The sequence below is a fragment of the Acanthaster planci genome, linkage group LG08 (assembly GCF_054643075.1).
Source record: "Acanthaster planci isolate LZ-2023a linkage group LG08, COTS_SCS, whole genome shotgun sequence".
In the NCBI taxonomy this organism is placed as follows: domain Eukaryota; kingdom Metazoa; phylum Echinodermata; class Asteroidea; order Valvatida; family Acanthasteridae; genus Acanthaster; species Acanthaster planci.
In genome coordinates this window covers 12,188,708-12,202,943 of record NC_141784.1, presented here as the reverse complement: position 1 = coordinate 12,202,943, position 14,236 = coordinate 12,188,708, and the positions used below count along the sequence as shown (strand labels likewise).

The 14,236-nt window shown below is 41.0% G+C and overlaps 2 protein-coding genes across 10 annotated transcripts in view; one reads left to right on the top strand and one right to left on the bottom strand.

Annotated features, from left to right (window-relative positions):
* The window catches only part of LOC110984208 (transmembrane protein 161B-like), a 56,278-nt gene that overhangs the window by 13,273 nt on the left and 28,769 nt on the right, over window positions 1-14,236 (top strand). For 3 of the 5 annotated variants that reach the window (XR_015426247.1, XR_015426248.1, XM_087140497.1), the window contains exons 7-11: window positions 303-454; window positions 781-985; window positions 2,869-2,994; window positions 3,271-3,445; window positions 3,580-3,676. Coding sequence is in view for 3 of the 5 variants with exons in the window: in XM_087140497.1 (XP_086996623.1) it covers window positions 303-454; window positions 781-985; window positions 2,869-2,994; window positions 3,271-3,445; window positions 3,580-3,676 (755 nt within the window). In the remaining 2 variants the exon portion in view is untranslated. Of the gene's footprint in view, window positions 1-302; window positions 455-780; window positions 986-2,868; window positions 2,995-3,270; window positions 3,446-3,579; window positions 3,677-5,575; window positions 10,406-14,236 lie in introns of those variants that run through there. The other 2 variants (XM_022244148.2, XM_022244147.2) reach the window with 1 other exon arrangement.
* Window positions 10,204-14,236, bottom strand: part of gatm (glycine amidinotransferase) — a 26,960-nt gene continuing 22,927 nt past the window's right edge. For all 5 annotated transcript variants that reach the window (XM_022244129.2, XM_022244131.2, XM_022244128.2 and 2 more), the window contains 2 exons: window positions 13,343-13,571; window positions 10,204-11,681 (listed from right to left, as the gene is read on the bottom strand). In XM_022244129.2, the coding sequence (XP_022099821.2) occupies window positions 11,455-11,681; window positions 13,343-13,571 (456 nt within the window). In that variant the 3' untranslated portion in view covers window positions 10,204-11,454. The remainder of the gene's footprint in view (window positions 11,682-13,342; window positions 13,572-14,236) is intronic.

Below are 14,236 nucleotides of genomic sequence, written 5' to 3'. Positions count from 1 at the left end.
GACACGTAACCTACGTAAAAATGGAAATACTGAAAATCGATTTTGACTTGAGTTTTCACTCTCCAACTTCAGAAGCCGATTACTCAAAACAAGTTTTTGTGTATCATTCTTCATTTAGCCTAAGTAGGTCACATTTATGCTTTCATTTCTTAGAGTATGTTACTGTGGAGTCACTCTGTCAAAAAAATTCTGAAGTGTTTGTTCTAGAGCCCTGTTGTTGTGGTCTAAAACCACGCACTGACTGTCGTTGCACTATAAGCATCCAGTGTTCCCTGGCTTGTTGACCCCTTAATTTGTCCTAGCCAGGTGCTGTTCCTGCTGACAGCATTGTACTTCACCAGTGAGGAGGACGGCGAGAGGTCCCTCTGCATCACCTTCGGTTTCTTCTTTGCCCTGGTTGCCATGGGGGTGCTGATTGTCCCTGAGGAGTTTCTGGAGTTTGGACTCGACGAAGGTGAAGAGACATCATTATGGTATCTGTATTATTTGATACTCTTATTGTTCGGATATTTGATCTTTGAAAAGTGCAGGGTTATAAATAAATGACTTTGTCCTTGGAATGTCTACATTTAAGTCATTGATACAGTGTGAATTCTTCTACAATGTAATTGTAAGATTTGTCGGTATGAAAGAAATAAAAGGCTTGTGCTTCACAATGTTTGACAGTTTTTATTTGGAAAGAGAAATGAAAGGTCGTCAAGCAAAAGTTCAGATAGAACAGTTTGTTTCGGGTGTGGAAGTCAATATAAGAAATCTTTCGGTGTACTGTGTTTGTTTCAGCTTATGAAAACTTTACTGCGGGTGCACTGGAGTTCTTGAAGGAGCAGGAGCTGTACTCTAGTGGGCCCATCTCCAAGATCACCTTCAAGTCTGTGATTGGTCTTTTTGCTGCCTTGCTAGGGGCCTTCCTGGCCTTCCCCGGCCTCCGGATCGCCAAGATGCACGTGGACTCCATTAGGTTTGCCGTCGAGCGACCGGTGATGCAGTGAGTCCGGAACAGTTCTTTATCTGATTGTTAGGGGGTTGGATCAGTGTGGGAGGGTTTAATCGGATGGATGAGTTTAACTCCAACACCCTAATGACTGGTAATTGGAACCGTCCTAAATCTCTCCAAATCCCCCACCATGAAGAAAACGTGGCCAATTCTTGCTACTCCAATTTTTCAATGGGTATCAAGCCCATGCCTACAACCTTGGAGAATAAAAGACCACAATGGCTAAAGGCATTGCTTGGCATGCACAAGGTTTAACCACGATGAATATAAGGCGAGGGTTCCCCGCGTTTTCTCTGTTTTCTCTGAATGATGCAATCTACATTCAGAATTCGCATCTTGGCATGAACAGGAAAAAAGCCCCTTTTAGCTTGTTACAGTTGAGGTCTGAAGACAAATGGCACTGCGTCGAATTGGATGCTTCCATATTTATTTGAACAGATGAAATCAGTGAAAACATGTTTTTCATAGAGGTACTCTTTCAGTTTTAAGGGTCTGATTAGGCCGGTGAAGGTTGAGCCCTGAAGGAGCTGGAGGTGGAGCACCGAATCTGCTGCCCCCCTCTAACTTTTTCCAATTTTGTAGCAGTAAACTTGTTTCCGGAGCTGAGCCTTCACTTTTTAGAATAAACTCGTCCGGGACAAGTTGCGAACAAGTACGGTTGGCAACATTGACTTCACCCACAAGAAGCCCTGCATTTGTCCTGGGCAAGTGAATGGCTATATATATTTGCCCTCAAGGCACTCAACCGGGGACCCCATATAAGTTGTGCTATTATAATGTTTATTGCCAGTACACTAGACACACAGAGTGTCGCTCAGTGCCCAGCCTTGTTCAAAACCCCAGAAAGGGGACATTATGTAAACAAACTAATTGGGGAAAATAGCAGACAAGGTGGTTAAAAATCCTGAAATTTAACCCTCAACAATATCCGCAACTTGTCGCGGACGAATATTGACGTGACTCCTCACTCAGTGGTTATTTTGACACTAATTTTATGAATATCAAATATAACATTTTGCGCAGCACCCCATTTTTGGAGACAGTTCAGCCAAAAATGTATACTTTTTCCACTGTAGTGCTAAATGCTTGCAGGCTGGCAAACGTGTAGTGTTGACTTCAAGTGACCATAACAACAAAGCCATATCTCTGATTAAGTTCAAGCTTTGTAATGATAAGTAGTGTCTATACAAGCATGTTAAGTTTTAGAAAATAGAGCCCGGTATAGCTGAGTTCTTGGGAGCTAAATCACTGTGACATGGACCAAAATAATTTTGCTCTTTGAGGGTTAACCCAGAAACGTCTGGGCCTCGGGGCAAAGACCCAAGACAGAACATTTTAGAGTACAGAGGATACGAGCCCGATGCATGTCTTTAAATGGACATAGTTAACAGTAATCCCCCCTGGTCTCTCTTCTTGAATCTTCATGAATGTAACAGAATTTGATGTTGCAGTTCTATTCAGTATTTCCTTAACATTTTCACACAAAAGCTTTGTACAAGTTATGGTGGACAGGCTCAACAGCATGTAAAACCAAAGGTTGGATTCTGACATTGTATTTTGTCAGAGTTAAGGGGAGGTTAAAAGCTTGGACCTAATCACAGCTAATGGATGAGTGTGAGGAGCCCTTTTGTGATATCCCCACATGAGGTAATCTATGCCGAGTTAAGGTTGGTTCATACTCGGCGCAAAAGCGAACACAAAAGGGAATTTGTGACATCAAATCAAGTATTCTCACTGTGAATTCACAGAAGTTGAACACATTTCAACTGAACATTTCATGACATCACGTTCGCCTAAAGTATGAACCGACCTTTAGTGAAAGACCAATTTGCCATCTTCTAAATGGTGCATTCTTTTTTCCACCTCCAATGCAGGATTGTTTTGCACACCAGTTTCCTATTCCCTATGCTGATATCACTGATGTGGATTAAGCCCATTGGCAGGGACTACATGTGCAACCCAGCCACTGGTAGGAGAATGACCGGCAAATATGAACCACTGTAGGTAACCCTTCATGTCATTGCATGAAGAAAAATCAAGATTTTGTTGAAGAAATCTAAGAGACCTATTTACAGATGACATCACCTTTAGTTTACATTTGCACTTGCCTTTGGAGCCAGCGAGTCCACTGAACATCATAGGAAAGAACACGCATAAATGAAGTGTAGCATCATCAGTAGATGTGCAGTGGTCCAATGTCCTTTTTACACCATATGCATGCCCGTTGCTTTCCTGAATCAATCCTAGGTGTTTCGTTTTTTCATATTTTTCTCAAGAATGAGCGAAACGACATTTGACCTCACCCGCATGTCATTGGTACCCATGCTGTGCGTACTGCGCATGGTGTTGATGACCCACTACCTTCAGTCCTATCTCAACATGGCCAAAGAAAAAGTGGAGAGGATGAAGCAAGAGGCTGGACGAATCAACAGCCTAGAACTTCAAAAGAGTGTGAGTAGACAGCGGCTCTCTTTCCATCAAACTCCAAACTGCTCAGAATCTGTACAAATTCACATCTCTTTCCATCCAGTGTCTACACCAGTTGCCCAGTTTGTGCCATTTCTGACTGCTCATTTCTTTTTCAGGTTGTACGGGTTTTTTACTACTTGTGTGTTGTTACGCTGCAGTATTTGGCACCCATGTTAATACTTCTGAGCTTCACCTGTCTACTGAAATCACTGGGTGAGTTTTTCCTTCCAAACATTCTGCAAGAAGTGTTTAGATGTGCAGATTTCATTTATTTCATTACAAGTAGTGATGTCATGTGACCTGCTGTGGCTTTCCTTGCAATGGTCTGCTCAAATTTCTGGTAGCCTTGGTCAAGACGTTCGTCATTGGCTGGCTCATGTGTACATGCACATATACATTTGAAGTGGAAAAGCAAGCCGATCAGCGACCTCATGCAGCCAGCATGATATGTAAATCAGCTGAAACCAGGACAAACGCTTGGTCTAACCGTTTCCAGAAAGGTTTGGGCGGTGCTCATTATGATAATAAAGCTAGCTTCCATTCAAAAGACTTAATTTCATTGGTTGACTGTTAACCGCTGCCTGCATTCTGCATGCAACCACATGGCCATGGTATGATCAGATTACACGTTTGTGTAGAACCCAGTGCATTGCGTGCAATGGAGTGCAAAGTTTCAGACTGTTGACTCAATAGTGAAATTTTCCCAGGTATTGAGGTCTGAAACTGTCTTAGTTTTGGCGTAATATATGGTCATTGATATGGCCAAAAACTAGCTGTACATAGTTGACCCACTCAGCTTGGTTCTGAGTTGTCTCTTGTGTCAGCAGCATGGAGTAGACCTACACGATGAATAAATTGTAAATTAAGTCCAACTCACACAAAGATGTTGGTAGCATGACACACACACTTCGTGGCTGCCTGCTGGTTCAGACAAAATCTTCAAGTATCTAGTAATTTACCTGTTCAGAATTCAAATATATGGAGTTCTTCCCCACTGAGGTCGCTATTCGCCGTGATTTTTTTACTGTACTTGAAAAACAATGATGGAAATGGAGAGCTAGCCAGTACGGTGCAGCTAATGATGAATGCCTTGACCAAGGCTAAATTTCTCATGGAAAACAGCTTTTGTTTTTTGTCAGAAATACTACCTATGATCTCTAAAGTTTCATGTTTTATTTTAAAAAAATTTAAATAAAAAATGTTGGTTGTGAGAGAGATTTAAGTTGAGTCTTCCAAGCCTAGTCTGTGTTAGACTCAACTTTTCCAAGCCTGTTTTTGTAGTTGCATAAAGTTCAACTCTGCAGAACTAATCAATATGAAAAAAATGTCGTTAGCTCTGTTTTATACCAAATGTATGCTTACACTGTTGATTTGGCAGCCGTAGATATAATCGGTTTTTTTATTCACAGTTTTGCCATACCGGTACAAGATACGTTTATGGAGAGCAGGTCTCATATTGAATGATAGATTAAGTTTCTATCAAGTGAGTTGGCAGGTTTCTATATGTGGTTACAGAATTTTACCTAGAGCCACTAACCACGGAAAGTAGTAAGGTACAGGCAACATCAGCTCACCAGAAGTAGGGCAGTGTCCGAATCACTTGGCTGCAGCTAGAAATTGCACAGGACTCTATGGGAACTGCCTGCTGCCATGACCTCAGACTCATGTGTAATTTTCTGGCCGGAGCCGAGTAGTTCGGACTTTATCCTAGGTTACCAGCCAACATGGCAATTCATACCTCTTGTGACTGGTTCATTTTTGATTCACACTTAACAAATAAATTTTGTGAGCAATTATTTATGGTTAGCAGCTCTAGGGTAGAGCTTTCAGCTCTCGTATCTTTTGTAGGCCATTGTAAACTGCCAAGCAGCATAGAGTACCGAAGTGAATACATCCCAAGCACAATTATGTGTGTAAATGGTATTAGCACGAGAACCAGCGCATGAACCAACATGGGCTTGAACCAACACGTCTGCACTTTACTTTCTGGTTCAAATGATGTCACGCTTTAATACTCTATAGTGTTTTGAAGGATGCGGGAGGGCAAGTGTTGGGACTTTCACAGACACAGTTTCTTGGAGTCCATTTGGTTTGTTGGCTTTGCACTTTTAGGAGGCTATTCCACGGGTTTGTTTGACTCATTTTCGGCCAACCCTACCTCTACCGTCCCAACACCACCACTGTTTGTCTCACCAAAGCCTGACGTTGCCAGTGCAGAGGCCACCGCTGAACATTTCAAAGTCACTCTGGAGAGCTTGCGGAGCGTTTTCTCACCTGTTTTCTTCCGGGGCATATTCTCATTCCTGACGTGGTGGACGGCTTTTGCGTGGTTTGTTACGAGCCTCTTTGGGATTGCCTACCACACATACTTCACTGATCAATGACAGGATGCCATGCGGAACGTTGGTTTCTTGACGTGAGTTGCATTTGCTCTACTTTGGGGGGTGAGTCGAGCAAACTTTCCTTATCTGGTCTTTTTATGGGACGGCATCTTATGCCAGCTGAAGTCAACAGAGGGCAGCATTACTCAGCAGAGTTTGGCTGTGTACACCAGCCTTTTTGGCAACGCTTTTTGTACCTAGGTATAATTTTATTTAGTAGTCAATGAGAAGATAATGCTTACATGCTGAATAAGATATGAGCCTCAAATGAGTCACGAGGGATTGGGAAAGCTCAACATGCTCATGCTGACATTATGGTCGAGTTTGGGCGGCCTGTTCTTGACTCAGGTTTCTAGTTCTCACGCTCGAATGGTGGGAACACTACCCTAGAACACTGTTCTTGGAACAGGACCACACACTACTTCCTTGTCAAGGTTGCACAGGAACCCACGGAAAACTCGTGAGATTCGATTTTTGAACAGCCACAAAAACTAGCAAATGTCTTAAAAAGCTAGTGATAATGGGAAGGTTTGCGAAATTAACATTCATAATTTTCCATATCACGGAAATGAATGTTCCTTTTAAATGGAAAAGAATTTAGCCCAGCTATCCAAACATTAACTGTCAAAGAACATGCATGGATGCCGCCATGTTGCTTGCCACAAACTACCAGCGATAACCAGTTGTACCAGCTGAGCAGCGGACCCATGAACAACAAATGGAGCTGTTCATGAACATACAGGAACAAGTGACCCAAACTAAGCCCTTGTCTTCGGGCAACCTGTACTTGCTTTGTTCAAATCTACCCTCATGACATCTATGCACGTCTCAGCTCCATGAAATTGACCTTTTCCAGGCGAATTTTGTAAAACAATGCCTGTGGCAATTTTTTTTACAGCGAGAATCCACACTGCATTATTTGTTCACAGGGTTACAAAATAAAATGTAGACAGAAGCCAACCTTTGATTTTTTATTATTTCAAGGTCATTTGTTTGATCTTTGACCTTAAAAATTATCTTTATATTCAAAAGCAAGAAGGGCATTTGTCAACATTCTTTTCCTCGTCCTTACTCTCATAAGCTTTGGTTAACATAGATCAGCCCTTAATTATATATTTTGACATTGTTGGAGTGTAGACCTGTCTATTCACAGTTTCCCGAAATCTCAACAGTCACCTGCTATTTCATGTAGGTGCAAGGTCAAAATACAAATACACATATAGTTTACAAAGCCTCTTATGGTTGGTGTTAACTGCTGTGAACACCATTCACCGGTTGGATGGAAACCATTTGACAGCTTGAAAGAAACCGCTTGCCCTTACAGTTTGCTTTAATATGCAGGGTACTACTTAATAATAGACCCTATAGCTTAAGTTGTTCCGCTGGTGAACATAAAACCTCCTTTTTGTAGAGAAGTGTGAACCACAGAGGAAGGACAAAACTTTTTCTCCTTCCTCCATCTCCAAAGGGACCCGATGAGTGCTCCCAATAGGTGGTCAACAGCTCCATATAATGATCAGTTGCACATATTGAATTTGTGATCCATTTCAGGGTTACAACTATTGCCATCCTTTTCATTTAGTGTTTTAGTAGTAGCTGCTAGTATTGTTTCATATACATGAAGGTACCTTGTGCAACTCTTCATATCTACCCAAACCCCATCGTATTTAATCTGTTGGCCATGTTTCTGGCCACCGAGAGCAGTGGATTCAGTGGGCTCACACAATACTGTGTTAACTGATAAGGTATTGTTACCTGTTCACAGGAAGCTGTGGACTGTCCAGTGCACTCGACCATGAACTATATGGTCAGCCTCTCTGAACCCTCCAAGTTACCCTCTGGTCCTTTTCAGAACCTTACACATGCTCACAATAGGCATACTTTGCACAGTGCTTACCGCAAACCTTTTGTTTGACTCCCTGAACCACTTGCTTGTTCCCTACTGACCATTTGGGGGCTAGCCTTTTATGAACCCTTTGACAGTTCTAAACCGTTTTGTGTTCTCACCTTGCTCCTCTGACTGAAAAATGCCAACCTAAAGGCCATGCTAATGCAACTTTCAATGAAGAAATTGTGCTATTGCCAGTGCTGATGAGAGGCAGTTGGCAGTGGGTGGTGACATCAGAGGGGAAAAAAAAGAGTTTGGTTATGATTTGTCTGGTACAATGGGACAGTGACCAACTGACGGTTGAGTATTAGCTTGGTATTTCAAGGACAGGTCACATGAGTGACCTTTAATAGACACACTTCATTTGGGGCATGCTCTGTTGAAGTACAAAATTGGTGCATTATTGTCATTGGAACATAATGTGCTTGTTCAGGACTAGTTGGACTTGGCAAGGACTACTGTGACTAGTTGTACATGGATAAAGGAAAACAGGTTTTGGGTTTTTTAAGAATCCAGGCTTGCATTATTACATGTTGTGTGATTGCAGTGTAGCTGGTTAAGTCAGGTAGTACTTCCTTAATGGAGGTGGCTATTTATTTATTGAAAAGTCAATTGAATAATTTCCTGAACAAAATGCCTCAACCACAGCACACTGCAACTGAATTGCGAGCATATTTTACTTTCGCATTTCACATGGTGGGAAAATGTTTTCCCACTTATAAGAATTTTTTTTCCCACTTGGGTGAAAATGTATGAAAATGTTTTCCCACTTGTGTGAAAAAGCATGAAAATCTTCTCCCTTTTGAGTTAAGAGGTGTGAAAAGGCGTGTAATGTTTTTCTTGCATGAAAGTTTTTCCCCACTGTGAGAAAAGATTTTCCATGTTTTGTGTGAAATGAAATTGATTTCCCTGGGAAAAGAAGTATGAAGAGAATTTTCCATTGCCAGGTTAACTCTCAGGTCAAGTTCCGGCGGCCTGTTCCTGTCACGCGTTTCTTGTTCTCACGCTCGAACGGTGGGAATACAACTCAAGAACACTGTTCCCGGAACAGGATCACACACCACCTCCTCATCAGGGTTTACAGGAACACGCGGAAAAACTCGTGAGATTTTGATTTGTGAACAACTGTAAAAAATACACAGATGCTTTACAAAGCCGGAGACAATTAGAAGTTTTGCAAAATTTACATTAATTGTTTTCCATAAGACAGAAATGAATGTTCCTGTTTAAACAGAAAATAATTCAGCCCAGTTATCCAGTTATCCAAATTCTCACATAACGTAGCCTACATGTACACGAAGCCGCCATGTTGCACGTTGCTTCGCACTAACTACCAGCGATAACCAGTTGTACGTTCCCAGCGTTCAAGTGGCCGACCCACAAACAACAAATCAAGCTGTTCGTGAACAAACGAGAGCAAACCGCCCAAACTCAGCCTCAATTGCAGTGCATAGTGACGTGTACATTTTACATTCAAATGACTTTTTTTGGGCCAGCTGGAATTTCAGAACCAAGTGTAATACCGAGTCAGTGTTGTAGTCAATACCATGCACAAGACCAGTCACAAAGGAATGCTTTTGTTGCAGTTCATCTGAATAGCTTTTAACTTGAATTCAGACTGGAGGTCTTGTGCTGTCTTGGTAGGCCTTGTGAAGGTCTTATTACATGTAAGTGGTCTCAACTGTACTGAGTTTGCCATAGACTAAATGTCTCATTCGACCTTGTACTTTTATTGGACAGTATTGTTTTTTCTGCAGTCTGTCAGACTGGTTTGAGACACATTCATTGAATTTGGCCAGTGCTGCTTGTTCAGTTTCACATGCATGTATTGAGATACATTGCAATGGTACATGTATATTTAAGAGATGCAGTGTGAAAGGGCTGTTGTGCGTGGAATCCTATTAGCTGTGATTATTTGGCTTGAGTGTGCAGGAATATTTGTTTCTGCAGAGAACATAAGCTTGGTAGCTGCCCAACAGCTAAGATCGTTTTCTCTTTTGTAAAATTGGAAACCTTCAGCTGTTAATACGTTTGTCCATGGCATTAGCCATACCAGACATTTATCAAGATTTACATGCATTTTCACCCTTGTATATATCTTATATTTATAAGAATTTCACAGTTTGATGGAAGACTCACAAGAAAAAATTCAATAAATGCCATTGAAAGAATATTTCCTACGTACATATAATTTAGGTTGAAATTTCCTTCTTTTTTTCTTTCTCATTTTCCCTGACTTTTTTCTCCACATTGTTGTGCTCCTAACTGTATTTTGCCGTTTCTGAGAATCATCTGTTTGCTACAGCCTTCCTAGAACACATGCACTTCAATTAGTTCCAGCAAACGTTAGCATCTGTGATGCAATGGTATCAGCAAGGGCCCAGGGGAAAATGTCGTGCATAACTGACTGCCACATCTGCATGCTTATCTGCATGCTTATTTCTTAATTACTATTCACAGATGAGCTCGGAAAAGTTCCAAGAATTTTAATGTTATAGTGCCCACTGTCCCACTAAGCAGCTTTATTTTAATGTTTACACAAGCTAAGATACAATTTAAGAAATACATGTTTCATTTTAAAGATGCATTTTCAAAACTTGTAACAAAACAGGTTTCTTTAATAAAAAAACTGGCAAACCCAGTAGGTCATGCAGCATTGAAAAGCATCACAAATTATCTTATATGATGAGAGTTATTTTTTTAATGTAAGATAAAATGAACAAACTATAACTGACAGCATCTTCTTGAGTGACATGTACATGTACACGCCCATAATTTTGTTTGACTTTTATCAAGAGAATTGGGTACCGAATTATGAATACAATGTACATGTATCTGTACAAATGGTGTGCAGTAAAACCGACATAATACATGTATAACCAAATTGAACTTCCAATCAGGAATCATTGGGGAAAGATTAATTGAAAATTGATTAATTTGTATATATTAAAGTGTAATTGTCATACTTTTCCCTTTTGCACCCCACCTGCAATTTGGCCTCTGAGCCACGATGCACAAACAGCATAAACAGAGTGTCCACTAAACCATATATAATAATCATATCTTTTTATACGTGTACATGCACCAAAGGAAAAACAGCAAAGCCAAACACCCAGAAGCATCCCATCATCCCAACAAGAAGTAAACTGTATCAGCACTTTGCTCTCATTTCAAGGTTGCTCCCTGGAATGAGTTTACTTTTTGGGTAGAGTCCTTTTCCTGATAACTACTCTTACACTGTAACTTTATTTTCGAAAATTATGGTGTTTGCTTTTGTCAGAGTTTCATGAACACGTTTGTATGCCACTGTACACAATGCCACAATGATCACATTTGTGTCTAAAGACTGACAGTACACGTACCAGTATATGCAAATCATTCATTTGCAAATCAACATTTTTCTTATTTTGCCTAGAAAAGAAATTACATGCACATGTTTCTGTACACAGGTCTGCTGTTTGATTATAAAGAGAAGGAAATATAGGTACCGTGTTGTTAGTTTTTATGAAAGGCACATTATCCACAGCTGGAAACATTATTTTCTAATGAAGATGACTGATATATCAGCTTGCCTCTCCAGACAGCAATTTTACCCTCCTACCCAAAGTTACACCGTCTAAAATTATGCGAATAGGAAAGCAACATCCAATATATAAATGATAAAGATGCAAAAAGCTCAATTTTGCATTCCGAAATCAACAAAACAAATGGCATTATAGAACTCAGAAGTATGACTCCAGGGTCCCCCGCCGGCGTACGTCACTTGTCCAGCAGTGGAAGCCACCACCCAGCGAGTTGGCAAAGCGGATGGAGACACGGATGCACTTGATGCCCAGACGCTCAAACATCTGCTGGGTTGGCCCCTCGCTCTTGTCCACCACAACTCGTTTGGGGTCCAGCATCAAGACATTCATGGACAACCACTTGGAGGACATCCACAGGGGATGGTCTGCAAACGATGGGAAACATATATTTATGTTAAACCTGCCCATTCTAGCACTGTACACAACTGAATTGAGTACATGAAGGAATTTGACATTTCAAATCAAAGGAGGGTTAAATTTCTTTTAATTAAAGATAAAAATATGTACTAGTGTGTATTTATTTTGAAATACATCCATTCACTTCGTCAGGGTGAGATTTGTCAGGTTTTTCTCTGATTTCAGAATTTTTGATCAGAATTTTTTTAATGTCAGAATTCTATCTCTGAATCTAGAAAGTCCCTTTACGGTGTTTTTAAGTACTACATTTGATATGGAACACACATATGTTAAGGAATGCCTTTAGGCAAACACAAATGTATACCACAGACCTTACACTTCTGTGGGGTCCGCCAATCCTCCGAGGATTATTTTGTGGATATTGCATTTTCCACTAATTTCACTCCTGCTTTGGTGGGTGAAAACATCAAGCGAACAAGAAAACTGCAACAAAGGTTCTCTGGTATACGTGTACATGCACACTTGTGCTTGCCTAAAGTCACTCCTTAAAAACCCATTTCTTGTGTTTTGTATACGAAGAATTTGCCAGATTTTAAGAGATTTTGAAGTCCAGATGAATGGAATATCCACAAAACCATCCTCAGAGGATTGGCTGACCCCGCAGAAGTGTAAGTGCATACAGGGGCATGGCTGGTGGGTGGAAACACTGAGAATCTCCACTCTCTAGTTGACATTTAAACATGCTAATCCCCCATTTGTTTTGCACGCATGCCCAAAATCTGTGATGTCTACACGTATGGAGGCAGACCATGCGTTGAATTTAAATCGTGCAAGTACATGTACCAGTACTGTTCAGATGACCCCTGTAGAAAGGTATGTGTGGCATTAGACTCTATACATCCTTAAAAGTTGGCCGCTAAGTCTTGCCTTTTGTAGACGTATGATATTTTCGGCCCAAAATATTTCATTAGAGAATGTGCCCTTTTTGCCACTTTCAAGTTTGATTCGAGTTTGTTTGAGGTACATGAAGGCAATTTTGTTTCATATGTGCATTTCTGGGGATTAGACTTGAGGATAATGAAATATCCATGAAATAATTGCAATATAATTGTTTTGAGGGCCCACAGCAACATAGGTTCTCTGGTATACATGCACATTTGTGGTGCCTGAAGGCACCCCTTAAAACACCTATTTCTTGTGTTCTGTATACTAAGGATTTGCCCGATTTTAAAAGAGATTGTTTAGAAGTCCAGACAAAAAAAAGCCTAAATCAGGAAAACTCCTGACAAATCAAGCCTGATTTCTATGAAATGTGGCATTAGTGCCAATGCAGAAAAACCTTAGATTCATATTGCAAATATTCTGTGCTACATCACATTTATACATGTATGCAGACCTGTAACAGCTAGAAGAGAGATTTGTACTTAGCAGGATCTTATTCTACCTCCGTGAATGGCTCGAAGGACACTGAGTGCATTAAATGGCACATAACATTTTAGCACACATTTCTCTTTTCCGTCTGTGAGACTGTGACCACTGGCAGTACGGTAAAGACTGTGTGCATTACTTTAACTGACTGGGCCTGGGATAGGCCAGCACTCAGTACCCTCCACCGTTCCAGTGGGAAGGCTGCGCTTCAAGGAAGGGATGGGTCAGGTGCATTACTCACCATCGGGAATACAGGGCTTAGGTGCAGTCACAATGTCCCAGCCAGCCCTTTTGAACATGTTCAGCTGGTGGCACGGCCGTTCAGGGTTGACCACCACCAGGCCGGGCCCAATGATGTTGAACGTAGCGTCGATATGCATCGGGTTGGGATCATCAAAGGAAAGTTGGTGGATGGTGTACTCACTGCCGAGGTGGCGCTGCAGCCATTCGATCCCCATCAGATTGGTAACCTGTGATCCAACAAATAAGCCCCTCTGTCAGTTCAATTAAAAAAGTCAGTTCTACCTTTTGGTCATTTCACCTTTGAGAAAGATTTTGCCTTTGAGAAAGATTCTGCTAGGATCGAATTGTCAGGCCCTTCATATTTTGAGATTTGTATTTTAGGTCATTGTAGTCAGCAAGCAGTTTGCAGCAGTTTTGTATTACATATCTTTGGAGTTCTACATACGTACCTTCTGAGATCTGATGTTCACTGAGATTATTTACCTTGCTCTAGTCTTATTTGGGCATTCATCTTATCATCTTGGGGATTTTGGCCTGTGGCCAAAAGTCCCTTGTCCCAACATGTGCAACACATCAGTAAAAGAGAAACAAGATACTCTTCAACTTTAAACTAGTTTTAAAATATTACTGGGCAAAAGCTTAATTAAAAACCTTCCGCTGCAAAGGGCCTATTTTTTTATGCTCATTGCTCCAAGGTGATACATTTGAGATCACTACATTATAACCCTCTTCCCAAATCCACATTCCCTTCTACTGGTATTTAAATTGATCAGAGGGTGTCCCCAAGTGCCTACAAATAAAAAAACCTGCACAAGAAAAGGTCCGAGTATGGTCACTGTACCCTTTTTCCAAAGGGGGGTCCCACCACAGTCAACAAAAATTTGACAACCCC